Genomic DNA, 24457 nt, shown 5'->3' with positions numbered 1-24457 from the left:
TTTTGGTGGCTGGCTGGTACAGGGATCAAACCCAGGACCTTGGTGTTATTAGCACCATGCTCTAACCAACTGAGCTAACCTGCCAGCCCTTGGGCACTTATTTTAGCAACACCCCGGCTTTTCTCCCAGAAATGAACAGTGGGGACTTTGGGCATATCTCTCACACAGCCCACCCACCCATCCCACTGCATATTCAAACCGAAAATATTACAAACCAATTGTTAATGTCACAAAAAAGTTTCTCACTGCAAAGTGCAGCTTCAAAATTTGTGCTACTTTAACTGATGCCAGGAAGTTTTTCACAACTGTGTTAGCAAAGAAAGGGGCTAAAAACCAGCAAATAAATCACTCAAATTAATGGACTGTTTCATCAAAATTCACCTTAAGATTTTTAAAAAGGGCATTTTGCCCAGGCACAGGTGAGAAAGGTCTTTCCAAAAGCTTAGAATTATTACCACCTGGTTTAAAAACAATTTCTTTAATTAGTAGTTTTTAAAAAGACATAAAAATCACCTGGGACATGTGTAACACATTCATTGGGACTGGTATCACCTTGTACAAATGGAGAAATAGTCAAAGGCCTAAAACTTCAAAAAATAGGAAGAGCAGTCTGCAAAATTAGGGCAAAACCACTTTTAATATTTACAACAATATACAGGACAATACGGTAAGATTTTAGAGAAAACATACTATCACTGTGAATATCTGTATTCTGATTTCTTTTGAGAACAAAGATGACTTTTTAAACTGTCAGAATGTATCTTTTCTGTGTATCTAGATCTCGTCTGCTATACAACAAACAAAAACACCCTTTGTAATAAACTTGAATTTTAAAATCTAAATTTTGATTTCAGTATTCCTGAACTCTTAACATGTGAAAAAAGGCTTTTTACACAAGTTTCAATTCCGAATTTTTATGAATGAAAAAGGATCTTACAACTACTTAGTATCACCATATATTCTCAAAAAGCAAGTTCAAGAAAATTAAAAATGATTTACAAAAGGCACTGAAGTTAGCAAAAGCATTGGTACAGTTTATTTTGGATTAAACACTGGAAATGTTCACAGAATACCACTTGTGTGTGAGCAGTCATTTATAACTCCCAGGAAGAAATCAGCCTTCAACAAGGTTATTTTGTCTCAGGCACCTTTGCACACGGTGCTATACTGACCTTCTGCGTGTACAGACCCTCCAGACGTAAAGGCTAAAATAAACAACATTACAAGTAAGTGAAATGGGACTAAAATAACCCTATAGTTTCTGTACTATAACATACTGCTCTTTTATAAATTCTGAAATAAGGGATACACATATATAATCTGCCACATAATCATTTATGCTCAGCAAGTCCTTAGCATAAATTTCAAAACTAGGGAACAACTTACAGATTATTATCACTACACTGCAACTAAATAAAGCATTGACCATGAAAGCTCAAGTGCTGGTGAGAAATAAAAAATACCTTTTAATTATTGCTGGTGACTTCTGTGTGACTGTTTGCATGACTCCCAAAGCTGCTACTTTTACTTGCTGATCAGTAATTCAAATGTTTTTAACAACTCAAACTATAAATACTGCTGCAAGTCTGAGACACATTCAAGGTTCACTTGCTCTTTGCCATCTAGCTTCTCACTTCATCTGAACGACTCAGATAAGCTGGCAAACCAAAAGGGCTTTTGCCATCATCCTGTGCCAGGAAGTCTATGAGGCTCCTCAGTAAAAGGCACGACAACATACAATTCATCTGTTTTAAAAAGTGGGCTGAAGTAAGTGTGCTACAGCAGGAATGACGATTCCCACAATTTAGCCAACTCCCCTTCCTCATCCGGAGCACCTGCCCAGGTTTTCTGGTAACCACACGACTACCTGTTAGTAAACTGCCTTAGTACCCTTTTCTCTGTTACATTTCAAACCTACAAATTGCTACCTAAAAGGTCTGTATCATTACTACATTGACATTTTCCAGAAAATTTGTATCTGACTTTCATTAACTTCTTCCAAACTATCTAAATTTTTATATAGAACATTTACATTTTCTAAAATTCTTACACCCTCAAAGTGAGGATTAATAAGTTAAACAGAATATATTCTTTTGTGAAATTTTAGCAATAAACATATTACTCTTCTTTCTTTAAAAATGAAGAATGAAATGAGAGCCCCAACCGTGAGTGATGCCTCTAAAGGTCAGCGAGCTCAGTCAGGTGCGCCATCCGACGGAAGTGGCTCCCATGTGCGGGGCTGTAGCGCCCAGGGCTGCCCAGGCCAGGGGAGTAGGAGGCGTGGCCAGGCTTCCCAGGGCTGCCCTTTGCAGGATCACTTCTCCCCTGATTGCAGCTGGGAGGGCAACTGAGATCCCGCAGCTGAGACTTGAACTTTCCTTTCAGCGCAGGGCTTGGCCAACTAAAATGAAGAAAGGTCTGTTACCCCAAATGGGCGTATCTGGAGACGGACAGCAACTGAATAGCCAGGCAGAAGAGAAGCCGAGGACTTGGGTACCATTAGGGCTCTGAGAAGAGGCGTTTCAGAACCTCAGGCACTGAAAGATTCACGGCTTGCGTGGACTTCCCACAAGAACCTCAAATAAACCCTGGCTACTTCCATCCCCATAACCCTGAACTTGTCATCACCAGCCCCATTCTGCCTTTCTGCCCAACTGGAGACCTCTCTTGTGTATAGACAGCCAGGATCACACCGAAACCCTGGGCCGCATTGGGGGAGCTATACCACTAGCTTGGCTAATGGGACTGCCAGTGTTAGAGAATAATCACTCATATGTTCATATGAACTACAATCAAACCATTCCGGGAGCTAGCTTCCAGCAACTACACTTTCAGAGACTAGATGGTTCCCAGGGGTCCCACCGGTACCTCTGTCTGTCTGAGGGTGAGTAGCACAGGACAGCGCTCCTCCATCTGTGGACAGCTGGATACTGATGAGGATCGATATCTGCACATTCGAGAGCTGCCAAAACATCCCGATCTAGTTTTGATGGCTCCTCTCTATAATGCATAAAAAAATGAGAAAAAGCAGAAACACCTTTGATTGAAGAAAGACTTCCAAAATCTCACTGCGTTTTTAATTCAAGAACCCAACATACGAACAGAACAGTGTGCAAGATTCCATCAAGACCAAGCACACATAACTACTGAACCACTACCAATATCTCAGGGCACCTGCTGCCAGGGAGCCTGGGGTCTGTCTGCAGAGGGAGGCATCTCCCAAGTCCAGGGCAGTGGACAGGGACCCACTATCTTGTGGTGAGAGTGCAGAAGAGGGCAGGGAGATTGTCTTCAGGATGCCAGCCTGGGCCCTCTATGGTAGTATGATCTGCCCCAGCTGTTAAGATAAAGTTTTGCATAATTCTACTCTCAGAGGGTAATCAATACCAGAAGGCTGGGGACTTTTATCACTTAGGAGACTAAGAGTAGCCCCAAGATGGTTTTTCTTCCTAAAACAAATTAAATTCTTAAACAGATCCAGCCAATCTGGATTTACTTCCCTAGCAAGTAACAGCAGACACTAGGATCAGACACAGTCCAGCTGGAAGAAGACACTAAAGGAACATTCAGAAGCTATAAAGTCATGACAAAGAGAGATGGGAACTAAGAGTGTACATCAAATCAAACTGTGAGGGGCTGGCCAGTTAGTTCAGTTGGGTGAGCGTGGTGCTGATGAGACCAAGATCCAGGGTTCGATACCTGTATCAGCCAGCAGACAAAAAAACAAAAACAAAACTGAGAAAATAAAAGGTTTAAAAGGAACAAGAAACAGAGCCACATGCACACACATCAGCACACTCCTACCCAAAAAGGAAGAGCCTCTTGGCAGGTTCCCTCGTGATGGGGCAGGACACAGGAGCCAGCGCAGGCCAGGACTTGTGCCCAGAACTGCTAGGACCTACAGACATTTTAGCAGTTCCAGCTGACATTTCACTTTCTGTCCTTATTCGGTTATTTCCAAGTTTGTCTGCAGGAGGAGAAGGTGTTAAGTCACTTTCTAATGTGTCCGTTCTTGAAGTCAGGATCTTATCTTTAGTTTTCATAAAATTTTTATTTGATGTCTTGGAAAAGCTACTGCCTAGATTTTGCAAATTCAGCTTATCAAATTCAACAGTCAAATTAGAGAGAGGTGACAGAAAGGCTTCCTCCCCGCTGGGGGCCTTTGGTCTCCTTCCATCTGGGCTCTTGCTGTGACTCAGAGGACTAAAGAACCCATTTCTGTTGCTGTGGGGACTGTTTGGGTCTGCGGCTTCTATAAAGTCTGCCTTCTGCTCCAGGGGAAGGACGCCGATCCCTGAGTCTCTGAAAGCATTGACTGTGGGCTGGCTATTATTTCGAGCTGTATTTTGCCGATTTTTAATTTCTTCCAAGCTCACGTCATCATCTTCATCTAGAAACGCCCCCACAGAAATGGAATTGCTGCACTTCTTCCCACTGCCTGTGAGGGCAACAAAGGAGCATGTCAGTGCTGTGAATGACGGGAAGCATGAACAGAGCTGCCCCACTCAAGTGCTTCAATCCAAAACCTCCTCATCAGATAGAAAACCACCCCTATTACTCCTTGGAAAAGGGCAAGCAAACAGAAATAGAGCTTCTGGGCCCACCTCCTCTTCTCAAAGGCAGGAAAATGCAAAGGAAAACCAGAGCCAAGAGCAGGCGCAGGCGAGAGGGTGGGCCCTCCAGCCACTTTCCAGCTCCAACTGGCTGGGACTCTAAGGGCTCAGGTCACGATACCCTGCAGGGTCCTGAAAGATAGTTTAGAACATTTCCATGAAATAGAATGGCTGCACCTCTTTATTCTGTAAAACACAGAAGAATTACCTGAGAGCAGCTCTGTCAACAGACAGTGGTGGTATGCTCTTCATGGCAGCCTCCAGCCACATGAGGCTACTGTGGCTAAACAGTCACATGGAACAGCACAAGTTTAGGGACTGAGTGAGGCCACTTTACACAAGTTCTCCTCGCTTCTAGCTCAGCCTCTTGACCTGATGCAATCTGCGAACAGTGGGCATCTGTCCTGCACAACTGACTTTGATCATCCAAGCACCCGTGTCAACTGCAACACGGCAAAGTCATATTTAAATGTTTCTAGCAATAGTGAATACATAAATTTCTCTCCAGTCCTAGGTTTCAGATTCATGGGTAACTTTTTTTAGACTCATTTCTTCTTACTTTAATGTACATATGGATCATTTTCATTTTCTTTCCATCATTCCAGGGAGTTTAATTATGTAAAATAAGTGCCTTTAAACTATGATTCAATTTTGGCCTTTAAAAAAACCACAGGTTTAAACTGTATATCTGTTTAAATTTCTATTTTGGCAGATTCAAGTCTCTTATTAGCAAGTTTCTGCTTGCTTTTTTAAAAATTACCTTTAGTTTAATTTTAACAGGTCTTACTTGATCAGTTTTACCTTGATGCTGACAAAAGCCTTTCTCAGGTGAAAGTGAAGTTTCAATAGACAACTATTGGACCAGGGTTCAATTCCTTTTGGCAGCAATCAGAATCCTTGCCTTCTCTCCAGGAAAGAAGAACTCTGAACAAAGGTGGTGGCTCCCATGATGCCATCAGCAGCAGGGGCCAAGGAGGGAGAGGAGGACTGAAGAAAAGGAGGCTGCAGCCATGGCAGCAGCTCAGCCCTGTGGCATGAGCCTGTAGAAGGGCCTGTGGGCAGGACCCCAGCACCGGCTCCACCTTCCCTTTCTCCCCAGCTCCCCTACAATTCGTTGTCCATAATTTTCAAGTTTTTTCTTCTGATTACAAAAATGATATATGTTAGTTATAAAAAATTTGGAAAACAGTTTTAAGGGAGCCATAATCCCAATATAGGTATTCTGCAATCACCTCAGTATTTCTCCTGCACAAATATATTTATTTAAATTAAGATAAATTATGTAGTTTTCTTGTTTTTTTCCTCCCATTAATTGTTTTTTTTTTTTTTTTTTTTTTCCTAAAAGATGACCAGTAAGGGGATCTCAACCCTTGGCCTGGTGTTGTCAGCACCAGGCTCAGCCAGTGAGCAAACCGGCCATCCCTATATAGGATCCGAACCCGTGGCCTTGGTGCCATCAGCACCGCACCCTCCCGAGTGAGCCACGGGCCGGCCTTCCTCCCATTAATTATAAACATAGTTCCACATCATTATTCTCTAAAAGCATGATTTTTAATTTTGAATATGAATAGAACAATTTATTCAACCAATCTTCACCTGTTGGACAAGTGGGCAGTGTTGAAGTTTTTGCTGTTTTACAAACAGTACTGGGGTGACCTGGATCTCTCTCAGAAGAGTCTCTTTGAACCAGGCAGACTGTTTCCCACAGACACTGGACAACACACCACCATGTATCTGCAGGTGAGACCACTCACTTCTGCCTTCCTGAGACACTCACCAGTGCTGAGACTTTACAGCAGCACCTTCGCTGCATTTTAAAGGTGTATTTTGGGCATACCAGTTAAGTTAGCTCAGTTGGTTAGAGTGTGGTGTTAATAACACCAAGGTCCAGGATTTGATCGCTGTTATCAGCCAGCTGCCAAAAATTAAAATAAATAAATAAAAATAAAAAGGTATATTTATTTTATTACTAGTGAGATAACATCCTTTTATTTCCCTTTGAGAATTTCCTCTCATTTGCCCATATCACTTTTGGGATATTTTTGTCTTCTTACTCTCTATATTTTCCTTTTTCATATGTTGTTGATGTTTTAATGGTTACTTTTAAGTTTTATGTTGTCAAATTAACCTTTTCCATCACTATCTTTCCATTCACTGCTTTTGTGCTTCTGAAGTACTTTGCACCCTGACATCTAATAAATATACAACAGCATTCTGGTATGTGTCCTCCTTGTCATTTTCCTGAAAATATGTCAGACATAAAATTACAGAGTCTCAGCCAGTGAAATTCAGCTATTAAAAGTTTTGGGAACATTAGCACAGAGTGAAGCTTTTCTCAATTTTGGGTAATGCAGATGAAACCAGAAATGGAAATGCTGTTTGCAGTGAAACTGTATTTCCCATACACACACCTGCACCCACACCCCTTTAAACATTAGCCTAAGGACAAGTACACCATTTTTACATTAAAAATGTAAGTAGAGAAGAGAAACATGTATGCTTCCTGTTGTACTGCGGCCACAGGAGAAGGCCAATTGCACCCGCCACAGACCTACCCACACTTGCTTACCAGAGCTGGAGGCTTTATCTGGGCAGCAGGCTTCATTTTCTCCTGTTTCTTGTTGAGACTTTTTGCCCATTTCGTGCTGAGCAAGATATTCTTCTAGTCTTTGCAGGCCCTCCTGGGAAGACAGATCAACAAAACAGCCCAGAAATTCCCAGTATTCAACCCAGGGATATCCTAGCTCATGAGCTAGCTCCCTGAAAGAAATAAAACACAATACCAGTTGTGAAACCAGAAAAAATACTCACAGAACTGACTGCACAGGAAATAGAAGTACCAAAACAATGTCTGCAATCTTAGTTATAATTTTATTTTATCCTAAATTTGGGGCTAAAATAATGTTTTGCATTTTCTAAAACAGTGCTACCCCTAACGGTAAATAGGAGCCAGCACAGTTTTTACTGAAGGAGCTCTGTTATGGGATGGAGTAAACCACAGTCATATGAAGAAATGAGACCTAAGCCCAAACATACCCTCACACCAACAAACTTTAAAGTTAGAAGGTCAATTCGTAAAATTCCATCCACAGATGTACTTTCCCTTTTCATAAAGCAGCTCTATGAAGTTGTGTATGATTCTAGTTTTGGCCAGGCACACAAAAATTTGGAGGTTCTGTTTAGGTTCAAGTTGTAAAACTCAAAGTGGGCAAATACCTTGAGAAAAGGTTCTAAACAATCAATCTCATGAAGCTTTAATTCATTACACCATAACTTAGCTTTATGTTTATAGACTTTTTTCCAGGGGCTTTTTTTTTTTTACTAGTAGTGTCTAGCCATACCTGCACCTCTTGTGTTTTAAAGAGGTGAAGTGTTTGGGCTGAGCCCGTGGCGCACTCAGGAGAGTGTGGCGCTGGGAGCGCGCGACGCTCTGCTGCGGGTTCGGATCCTATATGGGAATGGCCGGTGCACTCACTGGCTGAGTGCCGGTCACGAAAAAGACAAAAAAAAAAAAGGTGAAGTGTTTAATTTTCTTCGTTTTTTTCCAAGGACATATCCATTCATATGGTACCATTACATACAATATTAATATCCCTTAGAAATATGTTGCAGAATTGCTCTAAGGTCTGGGAAGGGTCTGTTTTAACTTATAATTCTATAGCACAAATTGCAGTGTGTACATTTGCAAGGAATTAGACCTTAATGACAAGACTTTAAAGTTTCCCAATAAATGCTTCCTGGAAACTATTACTTTGAAGGCAGCTGTAATTAGATTTTCCACCATCAATCAATATATAGCCACGTAGCACACTACACAGTGTCACTGCTCAGCTTTTGTGACTTTGTGCGATGGTCCTTTAAGTACCTTCCCACTCTCTCAATGCCTCTTTCTGGGTCAGATTTCCTGACACTGTGAAAGAAGCCTGCTTTCTCTCGAGGTGGAGTTTTCCAGAGTTTGCGAAAATCTTCTGCCTGTAAAGAAAAAATGTATTGAGATACGCTGTGCATCCTGTAACTCACCCAGGGAAACTTAAAGCACTAGCCTCACAGAACCTGCCTGTCTCCCAACATCCCTCCTCCTCCCCATTAACAGAACCCTGGACCCTGTGTACGCTTGTAGTTCAAGCGGCCACAAGACTGCACGCTGACCCAAGTGAGGGAAGGGGCATCTCCCTTCCTGTGGCCGGGTCTGGGCTGTGAGGGTCCATCTGGAGCAGGAGGCCCCAGCAGGAGGCTGTGCCTTGAGGACAGGAGCTCCGCAGAACTGCTGCCCACAGTGGCACATGTAACATCCTTCCCATCACACAAGGAGAAAATAAACATTTACTTTTTGAGTCACTCTTACTAGAGTTTTATGTTTTATGGATTGATCTAATCCTAAATGATACTACCTCATTTGGGAGACATTGTTATAGTTGCAGATAACTATGTAGAAAATTCTCAACACAAGATTAAATACAGGTCAGTGTATAAAATATTTCAATTGGAGAAAGAATTGTCAATTGTAAATTTGGCATAAAAATGTGCATAACCTGTGATCCAGCAACTCTATCATTAAGGATTTATCTGCACATCAGAGATACGAGTGGAGCCCAAAAGGGTACAAATGAAGGCTGAGGCCTAGGTGTAAATGAAATGTCTCCTGGAAAAAGAGGTGACATGAAGAGCATGGGGCACTAGAGAGCAAGTAAGCGGGAGTTGCAACCGCAGGTCCCTGCTGGGAAGGTGAACTTGCAAATGGAAGTTTCCTAGTCACAGCAGACAGCCTCACTAAACTGGCAAGGCACTATGAGAAGGGCCACCAACATGGACAGGCAGAACAGGAACAACGTACTGCAGAGGGCTAGCCCAGGCCAACTCCACTGCATTGAGAAGTGTGGGCTTCCCGGGACACCCACCCTGGTTAAGAAGCAAACAACATGGTCAAGAACACGCACTTCTCTGGCAAGTCTTCTAAAGCCTCATCACCAACTCACTGGTTGATGGTTTTAGATGAGGACCTTCAGGTTCCCTGGGACCTGGTCTCTAAGACCACATAGAAAGCAGCAGGCTGGAACACCAAGTGCTGCAGTGTGGTCATAGCCAGGAACTGGTTCCAGAAGCTTCCACAGCAGCTCACCTTGGATGGACTCAGAGGCCCTGCAAAAGCTCTCAGGGTCAGCACAGGGTCTCTAGGGCTGCCTCCAAAGCGGCCAGTGTGAGAAGCCTCAGCTGTCTGGTCTGAAGACCACAGCTCCCCAATGACTGGAGAAGAAGTGTCTTCTGCTCTCAGAAGTGGCACATAGTAGTGACCTGAGGGAGAAGACAGGTGTCAGCTGGTCCCCACAGTGTGTTGGGGCCTGGGTAAGCAGTGTGAGAAACAAGGCAAGTGTTTTTACCACAGCCTTTGTAAATGGATGGAATGATAATAAAGTCACATAAGGTCTGGAGCCAAAGGACCTGGGCAAAGGCCAGCTTGTGCCAGAACTCAACCTAATGAGCCTTACTTTCTTCCCCTACTTTAAAAAAAAAAAAAAAAAAAAAAGGAGTGGGAACAGCAGACACCTCCCCACCTTCCAAGGTAGTTGAAGGACTGAGGCAAGACTTCAGTGAACAAACTGGCATACAGTGGGAGCTTAATACATGTTAAAAACAAGGTGCATTTTATTCCTTCCCCTCCCTGTTCCTGCTGTACTTTACAAGTGGTTTCACTGAATATATATCTCTAAACAGGCTGGAATCACATGACACTTTGATGTGAAGTATGGAAAGCACAAAGTAAAAGTGTAGCGTGGTGAGGTGACACACAGGAGGGCGTGGCGAGGAGATGACACAGGAGGGCACAGTGAGGCGGTCCTGTTTCAGTCCCCTGCCTTGAAGTTAAGAGGTTTCCTGGAGCATCAGGAGGAACAGTCCACCATGCTGCTCTTGAGTGCCTGGGAATTTATTTTAAATGCTTACATAGTTCTCATACCTTTAATTTTTTTTCTAATGATAAAAGTACTACATTTTCATTGTAAACATATTGAAAACTACTGCAATTCAAATTCTTTATTTAAGGGCTGGCCCGTGGCTCACTTGGGAGCCACTAATAACACCAAGGCTCTGGGTTCAGATCCTTGTATAGGGATGGCCAGTTAGCTCACTTGGGAGAGCATAGTGCTGACAACAAGTCAAGGGTTAAGATCCCCTTACCAGTCACCTTTAAAAAAAAAAAAAATTACATATTTACATATTACCTTTTAATATCTGAAACAGAGATGCATCATATATGTAATGATATTTTACAGGTAATTGGTGGATTTCTTTCTCTTTTAGTGGTACATGAAATAATGGTGTCTTCTTTTGAATTTAAGAGGGTACTTCAAAAAAGTTCATGGACAAATGGAATAAAAAGATAATACAAATCTTTCTATCAGCTTTTTGAAGTACTCTCATAAATGGTAAAATTCACCTATAACTTAACTACCCATAAAATACTAATGTTTACTTTTTTGGCATATTTATTTGAGGTCCTTTTAAAAATTTCTATCTACAGAATTGGACTCGTGCTCTCTCAACAGTTTTGTGTCTGTCTTTTTTACCCCATTTTATATCTGCATAACACTTTAGGGTCCTTCCCCAACTTCATGCAAGCATGGACCTCTTGTGGGTGATGAGGGCAGCATGTTCTCTGGCATACAAATCTAGAATGTGACAGAGACCATGACATGACCATTGAAGCTGACCCAGCCCTGGGCTTCACATGAGACTCTCAGAAGGAACCAGGGAAGATATACAGGAACTCTGAAGAACTAGGTAGCAAACTGAGCAACTTGGATCAAAGTGCTATTTTCTCCTTAGAAAATGGATGAGCAGATCTTAGCGGTGATAGCATTTTATTATCTCAAATAGAAAAAGCCTTATCCAATAGTTAGAACTGCCACCTAATTATTGTCACAAAGTAATGCTTAATGTGAAATTTTAAAGCATTTCTGTCAGTGTGGTTTGAAATTCCACAGAGCAGATCGATCTGTTTAGTTACTTAGGGTTGTTCTGGTAACACAACTATGCATTTCTGGGGTCCTCCAAAGGTTCAAGCTGGGCCTCAGGGAGCAATGTCTAGATGGCCCCGAGGACACCTCTACTGCCACCATCACGATGCTGGGATTCATTTCCTATGCGAAGTACAGTAGCATAAATCCCTAGGACTGGAAGAGATCAGAGGACATGTAGAGGCTCCAGACACATCAGATTGGGTTTGGCAAACTTTCTATAAAAGGCCAGACAGCAGAAGCTTAGGCTCTGCAAGCAACATGGTCTCTGTGTACTGAGAAATCACCCAGAGACAATGTGCAAATGGATGGTTGTGGCTTTGTTCCAATAAAACTTTATTTACAAATGCAGGCAGGGGGCTGGGCAGTCACCTGCCAACCCTGCTTTAAATGGAGACCAACAGGGTTTTGGACAGGAGTAGAATCCAAGAGAATAGGAAAAACAGACAAACATGGAAAGGTCAAAGAGCTTCAAGTGTCTGCTGCAATCTCATTCAGCAAGCAGAACCACCAGACTTCTTGCTAAAGATGTCAAAAAAAAGGCACTTCTCGTGCCATCTTCTGAAATGCACTGACAACAACACAGAGGAAGATGGGGAGGAAAAGCCCCTAAAATCAGCTATCTCACATGCCTCAAGTCTACAAACCTGAGGCACAGAGGCCAACTACTGTAAGCTCCTGACCAAAAGACGGAGGCCTCAGGAAGTAAACATGTTCCTCTATGGACTCACCAGGAAGGAATGCCCTGGGAAGATTCTTGACTGTCCCAGAGAGCTGACTGAATCAGAGAGCTTCGGAATGAAAGGGCTGACAGGGAGCCACCCCCTCCTTGGACACAAATAAACAAACAAAAGCCAAACTAGTCAAACAGGGAGCTCTGGCCACTGCTCCTCCCTGCACTGTTCTTTGCCAATTGCAGGCTTTACCTAAAGAGAAGTGATCACAAAATGACCTGCTGTGTGAGAGAACTACAGAGATTAAGGGGGTGAGACCACGAGCAACAGTCAAATAACCTAAAAAAAAACCATTCTCTCAGAAAAAAGCTCAAAGAACAGACGCAAGACTTCAAAGAAGGATTATATGAAAACAGAGGTGCAGCCGATTAGCTCAGCTGGTTAGAGCATAGTGCTGATAACACCAAGGTGAAAGGTTCAGATCCCAGCCTCCAAAAAAACAAAAACAAAAACAGAGGAAACAGAATCGAAGAGTTCAGAACAGAAAAGGATAATCCTGTGAAACAGCACCCGAGGAGAGTTCATTGGCTCCACCTTTTCAGAGAAGTTAAGAAAGCAGACAAACCCCTGCTTTACTGCCCAGAACACAAGGCCCAGGCTCGGATACTTGTCCAAGGAACTTCCTAATGTGAGGCTGCACATTCCAGGCACTGACTCCTCATCTTACCCTGTAAATATTCTCTAATCCGCTCCTTCAGTTCCACAGACTTATTTTTGCTTCTTTCACAAATTACCTTTAAAAAAAGAAAAAAAGGTAAGCAGTGAACACTCTAAATCTTATCTGATGGCACATTTCCATATCACTGAAATGACATTATAAAAGCAAGTTTTAAAGTCACACTCAAAAAAACGTGTACTGGGGCCGAGCCCGTGGTGCACTCGGGAGAGTGCAGCGCTGGGAGCGCGGCGACGCTCCCGCCGCGGTTCAGATCCTACATAGGAACGGCCAGTGCGCTCACTGGCTGAGTGCTGGTCACGAAAAAGACAAAAAAAAAAAAAAAAAAAAAAAAAAAACGTGTACTGAAATGAAGTCTATCTTCTAAGATGTTTTTGTAAAAGCTTACAGGGGCAGGGCAGGATAACAAACTCTGCAATTATGGGTATGTTTGATTTTGTTTTTCTTCATGCTACTCTACATTTTCTAATATTCTGCAAGGAAAGGAAAACTTAAAAGCATACTGTCAAGTAAGAGCAGATGCATGTGGACGTGCTTATAATTTTCTCGGTTGTAGGAATTTTGCTGCTTGGGAGCCTGTATATATAAATTTTTGTTGTTACGCAGTTGGGTCGAGGTAGAGCTCCAATCTAACACGGAACAAAAATGTTGTATTTTTGCAACTACAGAAAACCACTTTTTTAGCCCTTGGAGAATTGTAACAATAAGAATATTTTTGATAGAAACAACAGAAAACCAATAACTTTCAAATAAGAAAAGAACTACAAAATTAGCATGTGAGAGAAACGAACTGAAGCTGTGAGTGCAACTAAGTTTTTTTTAAGTCTGTAACTGATTATGAATGGAAGTCAAAAGCTTTAAAAATGTTAGGAGTTTTAAGCTGGTTACCAAATAGCATTTTATATTAAAAAATACACACAAAGTTGAGTCATACATGCAAAATAATGGTAATTTGTCAGCTGTAGAGTTTTCTAGTGGATTTTATTCTTTTTATGTGTATTCTAAACTTTCTACAGAAAGTTGGCACTGCTTATGTAATTACAGCAATTACAAAGGGAGTGTGGGGGAGGACACTACCACTAAAGAGGATCCTCGCAGGTTTTATTTCTAATGGGGTGGGTGGTCTAGGTCAACTAACAGTGCTAGTATATGTGTAAATCAAACCAGTCTTTCAATTCTCATAAAGTCCAGTTCTCTCTTCCACTTTACAGGCATAGAATGTACCTCTGCCCTCTCTAAGGTGCATTTTGCTCAATTGCTAAGGATCATGATGAGGCCTGCCTCACAAGGCCTGTGTGGGTCAGGTGGGAATATGTACAAAGGGCTCAGAACAGTGCCTGATGTACACTGAGCTGAACACATGTCAGCTGCTTTTAACATCACCATCCTCATCACCACCTTCATTACCATCACCACCACCACCACCAAAATCATCACCATCACTACCGTCAACATCATTATCACCATCATCACCACAATCACGATCACCATCACCACAATCACGATCACCATCACCACAATCACAATCACCATCACCACCACCATCACCATTACCACCTCCATTCTGCCTAATCCTGGTCAACTGATGTGTTCAGAGAGGGAACTTGATAAACAACTCTGAGCTTCTCAGAACAACTGATGGCCAGTCTCAGGAAAATAAATCAGCAAACTGGGTCAGTTCATTGCCTCCTGGCTCTACAGATGCATCATCTTCACAGAATGCATTTTAACCAGCTGTCAAGTTTCTAAAATAAGTACTTACATCTTCAGGCATTTTATCATATTTATTCCTTGGGTTTTTTACAATCAAAGGGTGTGAAGAAAGGATGTTGACCACATCTGCATTCCCAAACTTACAAGCAAAATGCAACGGTGTGTCATAGCCCTGAAAAAGATTCAGAGGAAGCATAACTGTTTATACTTCTTTGTCTCATAAGGTTGTTCTAAGGTGAAGACAGGTATTAAAAAAAATTGGTTAGAGCACGGTATGGATAACACCAGGATCTAGAGTTCGATCCCTGTAGTGGTCAACCACCAAAAAAAAAAAAAAAGCCACAAAAACAGAAAGACCATTAAAGACATGGCTTTTTAAATTTTTCTGGAAAATAACTGGCATGCTAGCACATACCCACTTTACTCCAGAACTTGAGCTTGGCACTCTGCCCCCCCATTCCTGTTTATGTAGCACCTGGGTGCCCAGTCCCAATGAGGAGCTTACAATTGAGCTGGGGCATAACAAATGCTCAGTAGCTTTAACAATTTAGAGCCCAGTACAATATCACATAAACAATGCTCAAAAATGGAAATAGGGCCGGCCCGTGGCTCACTTGGAAGAGTGTGGTGCTGATAACACCAAGGCCACAGGTTCAGATCCCTATATAGGGATGGCCGGTTAGCTCACTTGGGAGAGCACAGTGCTGACAACGCCAAGTCAAGGGTTAAGATCCCCTTACTGGTCATCTTTAAAAAAAGGAAATAAATGGATGAAAGCAACATCCAGAATATAGCAAAGTCCATGAATCTCTAGCGGCTAACACTACAGTAAATAAAACTCTCTTCACTCCCCACTTCAGACCACTGCACTCCAGTGATGCTTCTGAATGCTCTGACTTCCCCTTCATGGTATCCCAGGGCTCCAGTCACTCACCTGGTAATCCCCACAGTTGCCCCTTCGTTCCTTCCTTATTCTCTGGGCAGTCTCAAGGTCACCTTCAACTGCTGCCTACAGACCTGTGGCCTTATGGTCAAGAGCACCCTCGTGAGCCCGAGACCTGTAGAGCCAACTGCCTCCTAGGCACCTCACCTGGATGTTGCACAGGTGGCTCAAATGTGGCAGTATAAATTGCAACTCACACCTCTGTATGCCATGTCTGTCATGTCCTCAGCTTGTGGCCCAGGGCACGCAGGGGCTCCTCGGGGGCCTTGCTGCCTGCATACCCACCCCTGCCTCCCATCCTCTGCAGCATGACCTGAGTGATCCATGAAAGGCAAGCTACCTCATGGAAGCTCCCCTCCCCCCATCACCTCCTAGGGCCATCTTGCAAGATTCTCCTACATGGCCTTGAGAAGGTCTGGACATCTGTACATACTGATATTCTCTGACTGCACCCTATCCTTTTGTCTGGGAGCTGGCAAGCATTTTAGACTTTGCAGGTCATCTCATCTCTGCCACAACTACTGCCCTTGTAGCAGGAAAGCAGCCACAGATAATGTGCATGGCTGTGTTCCAATAAAGCTTTATTTACAAAAACAGGCAGTTGCTGACTCGGTCCCCAGGCTGTGGCTTGCTGGCCCCTGCTCTGGGGATGACTGCTCTGCATTCTCCAATCCATCAGGCCTTTCTGGATTCACATTCTACCTCGACAACACAGGCTCCATGGTCCGTGGCTTCAGCAATACACTCGCCCTCCCCTCTCCAGTTCCTCTCCTACACACCAGGGCAGATGGTTTGCATGACCACTTCCTTCTCATCCACAGGATGGCTATTTCTAATCTGATCCACACTCTGCAAAGTTGACCACCCCAACTTCTCCCTGCTCCTGCCAGATAACTTCCTCTCCTGTGCAGAGAAGGGAGAACCACAAGCTCCACCATATACTCTAGTGAGGTGGTCCCTCCACAAACCCCAGAACTTTCTGAATAGTTGAGGTATTTTTGGTCCACACTGTAATAATTCCTACTTTTGGTGTTTATGATAAGAGAATGTCACCTGAAACATCTAAATTCAATAATTTAATAAGTTTTCTTTCTGGACAGCGCATGCACATTTTCTGTGAATACTGCACAAACAGTAAGAAAAGAATATGTCTTTTTTGTAAGACACATAGGTCTACATCACATCTATAATGTCACACTTGTCAGCTGTAGTAATCAAATCTGATATCTTCACTTACTAGTTTGTTCACACTTAGTCTAACTGATACACTTTGATTTTATTCCTTCTTTCCTATTTTACGCTTACTATTGCTTTTTTGTAATCATTGCTTTCTCTTTGCTTGGCCAAATTTCTCTACATTCCCCTTTTTCTCTCTTCTACTTTAAAATTTATTCTTAATTTTCAATTCTGCAGTTCAAGGTATCATATCCAATGTGTTATCAAATAACATTATGCTCCACCATGATGTTTCTTTTACCCTCTCTCCCACCCACAACTTTCCAAACTCCTAGGTTTTATTAAGAGTTAACAATTCTTCGCTCTAAGCTACCATTGGGTTTTCCCTTATATAAACACGTAAATTGTTTCAAGAATCCTTACTTAAGCAACCACTAAAAATCATGCCTTTGAAATTTTTAATCTCACAGGAAATATTTATGTCAAGTGAAAAAAATTTTTAAAAGAAACATATATGCTACAGATTGAATTGTGTCCCCCAAAGTTTCCTGTATTAGGAACTTAATCCCCACCATAACAGTGTTAAAAGAATGGGAAATCCTATTTTAGTAACTGAAAGGTGGGGCCATAAAGAGGTGATTAGATTGTGATGACTGTGCCCTTGTGAATGGATTGATCCATTCATGGAGCAATGGGTGTGGTTCTGATGGCTTTAAAAGGAGAGTGAGCCAGAACCTTGGCGCTCTCTTGCTCAGCCATTTTGCCATGTGACACCCTATGCTGCTGTAGAGAGTCATCACCCACCAACAAGGCTCTCACCAGATGTGTTCCCTGTACTTTGGACTCCCCTGCCTCCAAAACTGTAAGGAATAAATTTTTATTTCTTTATAAATTACTCAGTTTCAGGTATTTCTGTTATAAGCAACAGAAACAAACTAATACAATATAGAATACTAGTATAAAAGGCGACAAAACTTTTAAAACTTTTTCAGTACTTTTTAGCTTTTACCCATCCTCCTGTCAAAGCCCAGCTCAGGCCTCTCTTGACAAAGCCCACAAGGGCAGCCTCCCAGAGCACCTCTGTCTGTCCACAGTATCTAGCCTAAAGCAGCCAGGGATGTCCACGCACCCTGCCTGGCAGGTGGACTTCCGAGAGTGTGTCTTCTTTTCCCAACCACATCTTTCTAAGCTCTTTGAATTCAATGAATGTGCTTCTCCTTTCTAAAATCTTCCACATACCTTGCACACTGATGTACAGTGCAGAAACACAAGAAATACTCGATATACTAGGAACACAAATCTTTCTTTACTATAAACCTGGTTTTAGCTTCCACTGAAATATAGAAGCTGAAGCAGGAACACTCACCATTTTGTCAGGAGTGTTCAGATAAAGGTCAACAATGTAACAAATGCGTTTCTGCAGCATGCCCATATCATCATCTGGGTACATCAGCCGCATAAATTCAGGATTTTCCAGAGTCGCCAAAGTCAGCTGGCAGATAGACGCCTGATTTTCTTTGGCAGCAACATGCATAACGTTGTACCTGCATCCCTCCTGAAAGAAAACTACCTATTTTTAGCTTCATTTTTGTTAAATGCAGTCTTTTGTCAGTGACCACAATGGCACTAACAATGTTGAAAGGAGGCTTACCTGTACAATGGTTGGGTTGTCCCCTGAACCAATAAGATACCTGGGGTTACTCCAGATAAGATCGGAAAAGGTGTCTTCTTCTCCCTTCTCCACAGCTTTTCGAAGCTTGGCAGTAAGGTCCTGAGTTCGGGGATTTTTATAACTGTTCGCTCGCTCTTTGTTTGCTGTTTCTGATTCAGATAAGCACAAACCATCTGTCAAGAGACAAAATTTAAGAACACTTAATTCCACAAACATTTTCTCATTATCCCCACATGCTATGTCAAGGGATAAAAAACCTTTCTGCAGAGGCTGACAAGCCAGATGGGAGTAACAGGTAAGAAGCAATGACAGTACATGCAGCACACTGCAATACATCCTGGCCTGCAACAGCAGCACAGACACACTGCTATGATCAAGTTGTTCAAGAGCCATCACACCCGACTGGAATCTAGCTGGGGACAGCTGTGACTGAGGCATAATTTGGCGAACTCTGAAAGATAAATGGGATTTCAGCAGGTGGAGGAGGGAGCTGCACCAGCAATGGCATAAGACCTTTATCGTGCACAGAGCACACTACCATATGGGGGAGCACTCCACATGTGATTTGTACTGGTTTGATCACAACACCTGAGAATGTCTTAAAATGATTTACTTCAGGGGAATTTTCAAAAATGGCAGAGGAAAATCTGTCAACTGTTAGAAATCATTCTGGTTTCCATCTAGAAAGATCCTGTATAAGGTTGAGTAAGGAAACAGGGGAAGGGAGACAGGCAGGATTCTCAACTAAAGGCCAGATGTCTAGGAGAGGATGCTGTCCCTCTGGAACCCCAGCCAGCCTGGGAAGCCCAGAAAACTGTGAGCTGGCAGAAGGGATGCAAGCAAAGCTGGACTGAAGTTAAAGGCCAGAGTTCTGCATGATGCCAGCTATGAACAGCCTGGTTCTGACTTGAGCAGTGAGTGTGGTCAGATTTCTGGCTGGATGGCTCCTGCAAGAGAGCCTAACTTTTGCAGTTGCCCTGGTCCTAGAAGTAGGTATAGCTTCAGGTGGGGAAGTAGACTGGTCTCAGTACCAAAAAAAAGACGCTGAATCTAATAGGCAGCAGAGAGAGAGAGACAAGGGGACAGATGGAAGGGGCAACAGTGTTCCTTCCACTGCTTCTCTGCAGTCTAGATGCTAAGAACCAGCTCATCAGCTCCAGAGCTCGACTGGCTTCCTGATCCACTCAGCCCCCATCACCTCTACCCTCATGTCCCAGAACCTCCCCAGACCAGCCACTGACCCATTCTCCTGCAGCTATTACATGGCCTGGGCCTCAGCTCTCTACTTCCTGGTATGCTGGACTTCTCTCACAGATGGAGAAAACTAGTTACCATACATCAGGAAAAGAGCACAAAATATTTGGGGGTATATAATTTACCTTTTAACCCACCATTGCTAAAGAGTGGTGCTATTTTCACAGGAGAAAGTGGTAAGGAGGTTTTGCTTGGAGAAGGGAAGTAATCACAAATGCCTCTAGCAAATTTCTCAGCATCTTCTCTGGTTGAAAAAGCTTTAAATCGGGACCCTTTGATCATTTTGACAGCTTGCAATGCTTCCTTTTTATCTTCATAAACATGGATCTTTTCTGAGTGGGAAAAGTAACAAAGGAAAATTAAAGATGAGTAACTGGAACCATTGTCACTTAATCCACACTCTGGGTTTAATAATCAGCTTAAATATTTGTTACCCAGTCACCTGATTTTAATCTAACGTTATAGTTCAGATTTTTTCTTTCTTTCTTTCTTTTTTTTTTTTTTTTATAAAGATGACCAGTAAAGGGATCTTAACCCTTGGCTTGGTGTTGTCAGCACCATGCTCAGCCAGTGAGCGAACCCGCCATCCCTATATGGGATCCAAACCCATGGCCTTGGTGTTATCCCCGAGTGAGTCACGGGCCAGCCATATAATTCAGATTTTTATTCTTGAAGAAAAGGGCCTTTGGTAGCCAACAGAACGAAACTAATAAGCTTGGCCACATATGATTACATGTGTATATGACTAACATGATACATATTTTATATCCCAGGATACTATACCATACTAAAAAATAAATTTCTCATGGATTAAATATCTAAATAAAAATAATTCGAAAGCAAGTTTAAAAAACTATAAAAAGATTAGCAAACAATGTAAGAGAATTCTAAACATAATTTGGGTGGGGAATGCCTTTCTAAGCATGCTAAGAAACCATCCATAAAAGGAAATCCATAAAGGAAAAGATAATTCTAATTATATAAAAATATTAATCTGTAGGGGAACTACCATAGCTTGAGTTTTTGTAAGAGACTATCATAAATGATGGATAGGGAGGAAAAAATGTATAACCAATATAACAGAAGGATGTCTATTACCAGATAAAAACAGCCAATGTATATGACCAAGTAATCATCACATACAGACTACAACCATATAAAGTATCCAGCCTAAACCAAGATAGCAGGTTTGCCTTATTCAAAAGACAAAATGGAAAGTTTAATAACATGCAGTGTGGCTGACAGAATGGCAACAAGATACTGATTTTCCATTTTTAGATACAATGTAATAAATTTTAGAGGGCAGTAGCTTTCAAAGTTGTAAAAAATGTGAACCTTTTGACCCAGTACTTCTACTTCCTATTTTTATAAAAATAAAAACAATGTGAGCCTATATATATACTTACATTCAATTTTAAAAATAAATATTGCATATAACATATATCAAATATATATTAAAAATAAAAACAATGTCTATATATAAAAAAAATAGTAGGGTTAGGTATGACACACAAAAGCAGTTATGTGTTTACATCTATGAGTAAGATCTGGGTGGGGAGGAGAGAAACTTCACTTTTACCTTATATATACCATATATATAATATATGCACTATAAATAAGTTTTTTTTACCACACCAACTTTCATAATAATAAAGATTAAAAAGAAATAGAAATTGCATCATGACCATTTCCCAGTGTCACTGAATATTCTTTAAAAAGATCTTGTGGCTGAATAATATTCCATTCTATTCATGGTGCGACATGTTTAACCAATCCATTACCTCAAATGGTATCACACTAATAACAGTGTGCAATTTCTGACATTCTAGTCAACACTGAGTTCTCATTATTTTTTTCCAATATTATCTATTTAAGTCTTGCTTCCATTTGCATTCATTAACATAAAAGGGTCCAAGTGATCATGAATTATGACAAGGGGGAAGATGATTAATTGACGAAGTTCTTAAAAATGGCAGCCAGACAATCAATCCTTATAAGTCAAGCATATCTCATAGAATCTAACTTTCCTAACAATTTTTAAAAATTCCTATACAGATTTACAAAACAATTCAGGAAGTTTCTATATAAAAATGTTATCAATGGTGAATTCTGGGAGATGAGATTAAGTTGTTTCTGCTGTACATGTGTCTGTGTAAGGAAACACTACACAATGATCACATTACCATTTCTCGCTGGGACATCCTCATACACTGGGCACACCCCATAGTACAGAGGCGGCTCCCTGGAGGCGGTCACTCCAGCTTTGCGGGTGTCTACCCCAGCTGTGGCACTGATGGGTACCGAGCAGGTCTTAGATATCACGGCATCCTCCTCTGGAGGATTCAAGCCTACACTATAACCAAAATCTCTATCTTCGGAAAAATTGGCCTGCTCAGTCAGGTTCCCTACAGCAGACTTCAAAATTCTTGGTGTGTCTTGGCTCAGAGCTCTGGCACCTGTCTTGTCGTGGTCAGGAAGAGAGGAAAGCAGTGAACCTCCCTGCTCTAGTAAAACCTGAGCCAACCTCTTCTCAAAAATGAACCTTGTGGTTGATGTAATGGGTCCACATTTCAATCCAGCTTTGACAATTTCTTCTCTAAGGTCATCCGGTTTCAAGAGTTTCAACCGAGCCAAGATGGCATCCATTGTCATTTCACCTAGGCCCAAGAAAACAAAAATCAATCACTGGTGATAAGCACATCTTTTTGTATTAAAAAAAAAAAAAAAAATTGGTTTCAAAGTTTCATTTCAATCCAGTGTTTCTACATATTTTTGGGGACCTCTGAATTTTCTATGGGAATTTTCTTAAGTGTTATATTTCTACACCTATAATAACCTGAACCAAATTAAGATAAACAGTTTCTGGTTGATTTGGATAAGACTCATAACCCAGTTCTATCATGTATTGCTACCATCCCATTACACTCTGAGCGGGTGAGTGCACTGGGAATACAGGCACACGCATCTGTTGCTGGTGGGAGTATAATTTTTAACAAATCCGATGGAAGGTAATTTGATAATATTGATCAAAATTCCAACTCTAGAAATTCATCCTATAGATATATTTGCATCTTATTCCATGAGTGATGGGAAATTATGCAAAGATTTAAACAAAGGAGCCACACGATAGCTCTGGCAGTCATCTTGCTAATATGCTTTAGGGGATTTCCATGTGCCTGGTGCTATTATTCTAAGCACTTAACACACATTAAGTCATTTAATAGTCATAATAACCACATGTGGTAGGTAAGGCCATGGTTTACCTCCATTTTACAGATATAGTTCCTACAGCACAGAGAGACTGAGTAACTTGTCCAAGTTATACAGCTATCAAACAAATGAGTTTGAAGTGGAGCTGGAGCTTTAGTCAGTGTATTTGGAGAAATACTGGTTAAATCTATAGAGTACAGACTTAAGTGTGGCCAGCTAGACTCGGGATAAGAAATGACAGGGCACAGACTACTGCTGCAGTAACAGAATGGATGAAACAGCAGGTCTTAATTAGATGCCATGGGGAGGGGCTTGAGGGATTGCAATAGTATAGGGTAGTACCTATATTCCTAGTCTAGATAGATGCCTGGGAAGTGATTCTACCTGGGGGAGAGAACGTTAGAAATATGCCAAAGGGAGGGAAATTCTTTTTCCAGATCTATGCAACAAGCCTTTAGAAACACCTATTGCATACCCAGTGGGATTTCAATTTTCAAGTTTGAGGTTGAGATGACGGGAGTTCAGAATGGGGAAAACCAGATTTGTTAGTTATTAGCATGTAGATGGTGGTTATAAAACCAAAAGGCTAAACCAGGGATAACAAGGAACACCCAAAAAGACAATGAGCCTAAAAAGGAATCTGAGTAATATTAATGAGTAGAAGACATGAGGAGGAAGAAAAAGTCAAGAAAGAACTAGACATATTAATATACCATTGAAACGAAGGAGAAGAGGGTTTTAAGAGGTGTTTACAGATGATATGATAGAATGACTGGGATTGGCTTTAAATTACTTCAGCAGGAGAGCAAAAACAGAGGGACCGTGGCAGATAAAACAACCTTCTTGCCATTAAGGCCAGACGCGCACCTGCCTAGCAGCCCTCCCAGATGCTGTTTCCCTTGAAATCCACAGGGCTCGCTCCTGCACCCGCCCTGGGAAGCCGTGTCTCTCCCCTCCCACTTCCATTACAGCGGCCAGCACCAACTTTCCAAAGCGGGCCCGGCCGTGATACTCTTCCGCCGGCGACGCCAATGCGTCCCGTCACCCCCGCTGATCCGCGTTCCGGTTCCCTGTTCTCTAGCACAGCCTCGTCCGCTCCGCTTCGTCGAGCCTCTCTCCTCCAGCCGGAGCTCGAAGGACGCGGGCTGGGGTCGACGCTGAGGACAAGGCCCGCAGGAGGCGCAGGGCCCGGAAGCCGACGGGCCTTACCTGCGTCGGGGGCCGCGGCCGCGCGGGGCGGCGGATCTGGGGTTCCGATCCGGCCCAGGCCCCGTGGCCGCTTCTCCAGCCGGCGCACCAGCCAGCGCACAGCGATCAGCAACACCGAGGCGCCCAGCAGCTCCCAGGCCAGCGCCGCCCACTCGGCCGCCGCCAGCCGGGGCCACAGCATCGCCGCCGCACGGGCCGCCGCCGCCACCGCCTCTGAGGAGGCCGGGGTCCTCGACACCCGCCC

The 24457-nt window shown here is 42.5% G+C and overlaps 1 protein-coding gene across 2 annotated transcripts; it reads right to left on the bottom strand.

Moving 5' to 3' along the window:
* Nucleotides 1–1013: 1013 nt before the first annotated feature.
* On the bottom strand, nt 1014–24457 carry ANKLE2 (ankyrin repeat and LEM domain containing 2). Of its 2 annotated transcripts, none has more exons than XM_063085133.1 (14): nt 24214–24457; nt 21978–22451; nt 19920–20126; nt 18520–18713; nt 18235–18423; nt 14799–14921; nt 13028–13094; nt 9733–9905; nt 8479–8585; nt 7183–7373; nt 3805–4438; nt 2869–3000; nt 2165–2401; nt 1014–1205 (listed from the first exon to the last, which is right to left on the bottom strand). In XM_063085133.1, the coding sequence occupies exons 1-13, from the start codon at nt 24392–24394 to the stop codon at nt 2179–2181; spliced, it is 2895 nt and encodes a 964-aa protein (XP_062941203.1). In that variant the 5' UTR covers nt 24395–24457; the 3' UTR covers nt 1014–1205; nt 2165–2178. The 2 variants fall into 2 exon arrangements, with proteins under 2 accessions (XP_062941203.1, XP_062941204.1); XM_063085134.1 differs by having other exon boundaries at nt 19932–20126.

The sequence above is a fragment of the Cynocephalus volans genome, chromosome 2 (assembly GCF_027409185.1).
Source record: "Cynocephalus volans isolate mCynVol1 chromosome 2, mCynVol1.pri, whole genome shotgun sequence".
NCBI lineage: Eukaryota > Metazoa > Chordata > Mammalia > Dermoptera > Cynocephalidae > Cynocephalus > Cynocephalus volans.
Note: the sequence above shows the minus strand (reverse complement) of the source record. Positions and strands in the feature narration are given on the sequence as shown.

Bases quoted from the DNA above. Each gene is read 5' to 3' on its own strand.
- ANKLE2 (XM_063085133.1), bottom strand. From the start codon at position 24,394: ATGCTGTGGCCCCGGCTGGCGGCGGCCGAGTGGGCGGCGCTGGCCTGG. The intron at 18,424-18,519 runs GTAAGCCTCCTT...GTTTTCTTTCAG, and splicing joins ACAACCCAACCATTGTACAG to GAGGGATGCAGGTACAACGT. The intron at 4,439-7,182 runs GTAAGCAAGTGT...TTGCCCTCACAG, and splicing joins AGATAAAGCCTCCAGCTCTG to GCAGTGGGAAGAAGTGCAGC.